General features: G+C 64.6%; 1 protein-coding gene across 4 annotated transcripts in view; it reads left to right on the top strand.

Annotated features, from left to right (window-relative positions):
• The window catches only part of LOC122156525 (solute carrier family 25 member 39-like), a 4,479-nt gene extending 366 nt beyond the window's left edge, over positions 1 to 4,113 (top strand). For 2 of the 4 annotated variants that reach the window (XM_042811295.1, XM_042811297.1), the window contains exons 2-12: positions 1,121 to 1,229; positions 1,330 to 1,389; positions 1,697 to 1,741; positions 2,062 to 2,171; positions 2,259 to 2,326; positions 2,405 to 2,529; positions 2,606 to 2,779; positions 2,861 to 2,970; positions 3,057 to 3,138; positions 3,214 to 3,294; positions 3,374 to 4,113. In XM_042811295.1, the coding sequence (XP_042667229.1) occupies positions 1,133 to 1,229; positions 1,330 to 1,389; positions 1,697 to 1,741; positions 2,062 to 2,171; positions 2,259 to 2,326; positions 2,405 to 2,529; positions 2,606 to 2,779; positions 2,861 to 2,970; positions 3,057 to 3,138; positions 3,214 to 3,294; positions 3,374 to 3,492 (1,071 nt within the window). In that variant the 5' untranslated portion in view covers positions 1,121 to 1,132 and the 3' untranslated portion in view covers positions 3,493 to 4,113. Of the gene's footprint in view, positions 1 to 1,096; positions 1,230 to 1,329; positions 1,390 to 1,696; positions 1,742 to 2,061; positions 2,172 to 2,258; positions 2,327 to 2,404; positions 2,530 to 2,605; positions 2,780 to 2,860; positions 2,971 to 3,056; positions 3,139 to 3,213; positions 3,295 to 3,373 lie in introns of all 4 variants that reach the window. The other 2 variants (XM_042811296.1, XM_042811298.1) reach the window with 2 other exon arrangements.
• The last annotated feature ends 287 nt before the right edge of the window (positions 4,114 to 4,400 follow it).

The raw sequence follows: 4,400 nt of genomic DNA, 5'->3' as shown, positions 1-4,400 counted from the left end.
TGGGGGGGGGGGCAAAAGTGGGGGGGTTGCGTGGGGAGTGCTTAGCCCGAAGGTGGGCAAAACTTGGGGGCGGGGGGTCAGAGGGGCGTGGCGGGGGCTGGGAGCTCTCACGTTGAGGGGGGGGAGAGGGAGGGTGGTGGAGCCCCCCCGTGTCACCTCCAGCTGCGTGCCCCCGAGTGAGATGCTGCCCCTGGGGTCCTCCCGTGTCCCTGGGGTTCAGTGGGGGCTCTTCGGGCCCTGCAGGCTGTTGTCCCTTGCCTTAATTGCCGGCCTTCGTTGTCCTCACGTCTTACTGCAGTGCTGGCAGTAGGGTGCCCCACAGCAACACATCTGTGTTCCCCTGGGTGCTCACGGAGCCCCACAACTGCTCCTCATCCCCTTAGCTGTGGGTTGTGGGGCTGGCAGTGCCCAGCACCGCGTTTCCCCCACTCCCATTACCCCTGGAGGGAAGGGCCCTGCTGGCACAACACAGCACCGTTCCCTGCCCCGAGTCCTTTCCACCAGCCTGCTGTGCTGACCTTGCAGAACTGCTGAGTCAGATGGCAAAGGCAATTTGGACTTTATTTTTTTAAGCTCTGTTCTGTGTCGAATTGTGCCTGGAAATCTGTCTGCTGCTCGAGTGCGTTCTGACTGGCAGAACTCTGCTGCCTGTCCCCTGCTGAGATCCCTGCTGAGCCCCTGGGTGCAGACCCCATAGCAAAGGGTGCGCTGCGCCCAGCTCTGCCCTCGCTGACACTTTGCACCTCCAAGCCCTTTGCTGAGCTCTTCCTGCACCCCACGCCTCCTGGGCTGCACCGAGCTGGGGCCAGGAGGGGGCCGCAGCGTTCTGCTCTTTGCACTTTGTTCCGTCCCTTAACGTCCCCTCCTGGGAGGACGCAGCACCTCCTCCCCTCGGGCCCTCAGCCAGCAGCTACTGCTGTTATCGGGGCCCGGTGGCCCCAGGAGGGTCCCCCCTGATTACAGGGTGCAGGCAGCAAGGAGGGGGCCGCCCTCCCTGTGCGGTGCTGATAGCACGGCTGGGGTGCAGCACGGGGGTGCTCCAGACAGACCCCCAGCCCCAAGATGGGCACTTACTGGGCTGGGGGCGTGGGTGAAGCCCCCTGAGCATGCTGTGTTACAGGAGGGCAGTACCATGGCTGAGAAGACATCGCCGGGCCCCAGCGGGGCCATCACACCCCTGCAGCAGATGTTGGCCTCTGGGACGGGTGCCATCCTCACCTCCCTCTTTGGTGAGGCCTCGGGAAGGTGTGGGGGGGGGAGGAGGACACATAACTCTGGGTTATGGCTGATGGTGGGGGGGTGGCAGCTAACAGAGTGGTGCTGTTGCAGTGACACCCCTGGATGTGGTGAAGATCAGACTGCAGGCCCAGAGGACGCCCTTCTCCAAAGGTACCTCTGTGGGGACTGGCATCCCCAAGCAGTGCTGGGCTGGGGGTGGCAGCAGTGGGGCAGGCGGGTGCCACGCGCACCTTTGTCCCAGTTCGGGGCTGGTGGAAGCTCGCTGTGCTCCAGGGCACCTCTCCATCTTCCTCCCCCTGCTGCTGGTGTCTGTGCTGTGTGACCACCCCACACCTCCTGGCCAACCCCCCCCGGGCTCTGCGTGGCCCCGTGCTGGGTGCAGGGACACAGGACAGCGGTCCCACGAGGGTGGTGCATCCCCAGTGCCATCGCTCAGCCTGTCCCTGTTGTGTTTCAGCGTGGTTGGTGCGATCGGTGCCCCAGGGCTCACAGCATGCCACATGTGAGTACGTGGGGGTTAAAGATCCCCCTGGCTCCAGCTTGCTTCTCTGCTGGTGTCATCGGCAGGGACATCCTGGACCCGAGCCTTTCCCTTGCTTGGTCCCACTGAGTGTGCTGATGGTGCCTGGGTGCTGCTGGTGGGGCAGGATGCTTGCAGGCAGTGGGGAATCGCCTTGCTGTCTCCCCCAGCCCTGCTGTGATGCTCGGGCAAGAGGCTTCAGTGCTGTCCTGGGAGATGTGATGGTCTGGAGGCGGGCAGAGGGATGCGTCCAGGCTGGGGTCGGTCTGGCGGTGACGCTGTCTCGTCTCCCACTCTCTCAGGGAAGTGTTTCCTCTACTGCAACGGGCTCATGGATCATCTGTACGTCTGTCAGAATGGCAACAGCTGCACTGCCTGGTACAAGACCCCCACCTGCTTCAACGGCACGCTGGTAGGGGCTGCAGGGACTGCCTGTCCCGGGGTGGGGGCCCAGAGGTGCCCTCGGCCCCGTCCAACCCTTCTGCGTGCATCCCCACAGGATGCCTTTGTGAAGATCACACGCCACGAGGGCATCAGGTCCCTGTGGAGCGGGCTCCCCCCAACTCTGTGAGTATGGATCTGGGCGGTGGGACCCCCGCTCTGTGCCCCCACCCCGGGCCGCCCTCATCCCCCATCTCCTCGCAGGGTGATGGCTGTGCCAGCCACCGTCATCTATTTCACCACCTACGACCAGCTGCGGGACTGCCTGCACGCCCGCACCGGGAGCCGGGGCCCCCACATCCCGCTGCTGGCGGGGGCCCTCGCTCGGCGTGAGTAGCACGGTGCCTCACAGCCCCCCTCTGCTCCCGCTGCACGGCTCTGACCTCCGCTTTCCCCCCCCTGCAGTGGGTGCTGTGACGTTGATCAGCCCCTTGGAGCTGATCCGCACCAAGATGCAATCCCGACAGCTCAGCTACCGCGAGCTGCGCGTCTGCATCCAGTCGGCGGTGGCTCAGGATGGCTGGCTGTCCCTGTGGAGGGGATGGGGGCCCACGGTGCTGCGGGACGTCCCCTTCTCTGGTATGGCTGTGGGACGGGGTGTGGGGACACGGGGTGGCGCCCCGCGGTCTCGGTGCAGCGCCGGCACTTCTCTCCTCCCAGCTCTCTACTGGTTCAACTACGAGCTGGTGCGGGAGTGGCTGTGCAGGCAAACCCGGCTGGATGAGGCCACCTTCATGGTCAGCTTTGTGTCCGGGGCCATCTCTGGGACGGTGAGTGGGGGGGCTTGGGGGCTGCAGCCCCCCGGGGCGGACAAGAGAAGCGGGATGGCACGCACAGCCCTGCCTGCTTGCTGCAGGTGGCCGCCGTGCTGACGCTGCCCTTCGATGTGGTGAAGACCCAGCGGCAGATCCAGCTGGGAGACAGCGAGCTGCACCCAGGTGAGGGGGCTTCTCGCTGTGCAGCAGGTGTTGGGGCTCTGGGCATCCCCTAAACCCCCTCCTCTCTCCTTGCAGCTGCAGCCTCCAAGCCTTCATCCACCTGGCTGCTCCTGCAGCGTATCCGTGCTGAGTCTGGCACGCGGGGGCTGTTTGCAGGTAGGGCTTTAACACGCGCTCCCCTTCTTGCCCTGGTTTGGGGTTTGTGGGCATGGGGCTGACAGTGCTGTCCTTGCAGGCTTCCTGCCCCGTGTCATTAAGGTGGCACCCGCCTGTGCCATCATGATCAGCACCTACGAGTTTGGCAAAACCTTCTTCCAGAAGCTGAACCAGGAGCGGCAGCTGCGGGGGCTGTGAGCTGGGAGCTGTGCCCCATGGAGCAGGGCCGGTGCCAGCCCTGCTGCTGGCCCAAGTGCCTTCCCACGGCGCCCTCCACAACCTGGACGTGGCTCACAGCGTGGACACAGCCGGGGGGGACCGCCTCCATCGTGCCCTGCTGGGGGCATTGGTGCCCGCTGTGATGCTGTGGGGATGCAGCCCTGCGTGGCCGTGCCTGTGCTCACCTCCTGCATTGGACAGATGCTGCTGCTGGACTCGGGCTGGCTGCTCCCAGCCTCCTTGAGGGCAGGAGCCGGGGCTCCAAGCTGGACCAAACCCTGGGGGCTGCTCTGTGTGCCTGAGCCCCGCTTTGTGCCCTTCCTCGTTACGCACAGCCTCCCCTGTAGCCCTGCATGATGTGGGGACTCACCACAGCTCTGCCTCCGGACCTTTCCTCCTCCTCAGGACCTCCCCGGCCCCCAGTTGCCCTGGGTTTGGACCCTGTGTGGGGACAGACCTCCCTGCTGCTCTGTGGGGCCAGGCTTGGATCTGTGACCTGACCCTTCACCACGAGGGTCTGCTCTGTGTGGGAGCTGCCCTCCTTCCACCTTGGGGGGGCAGTTTCTCTTATTTTCTTAAATAAAACTAAAGGTCTCCTAAGGTGTGGAGTCCTCCCCATCCTCCAGAGAGAGGAGAGTGATGCTCACCTGCAGCCAGGCTCACAGGGGCCGTGGTTGGCAGCCCCCAGCTGTGCTGTGCTATAGGGAGCTGCCAGCTGGGGCGCCCTGCAGTCCCTTATCACGTCTGGGGGGCGCTTTGCTCTTTTCCCTCACCCCCTTGGCTGGCTGCAAGCAGAGCCCAGCTCCTATCGCTGCGTTTATTGATTCCTTTTGCACCAACAAGGCAAGATGAGGTTGAATCCAAACCCAAAGGGAGAAGGGGGCGGG

This window comes from Centrocercus urophasianus, unplaced genomic scaffold, assembly GCF_019232065.1.
Source record: "Centrocercus urophasianus isolate 14NV4802_14NV808 unplaced genomic scaffold, USGS_Curo_1.0 seq_1264, whole genome shotgun sequence".
Lineage (NCBI taxonomy): Eukaryota > Metazoa > Chordata > Aves > Galliformes > Phasianidae > Centrocercus > Centrocercus urophasianus.
The sequence above is the reverse complement of the archived record's forward strand: the minus strand, read 5'-3'. Positions and strand labels throughout refer to the sequence as shown.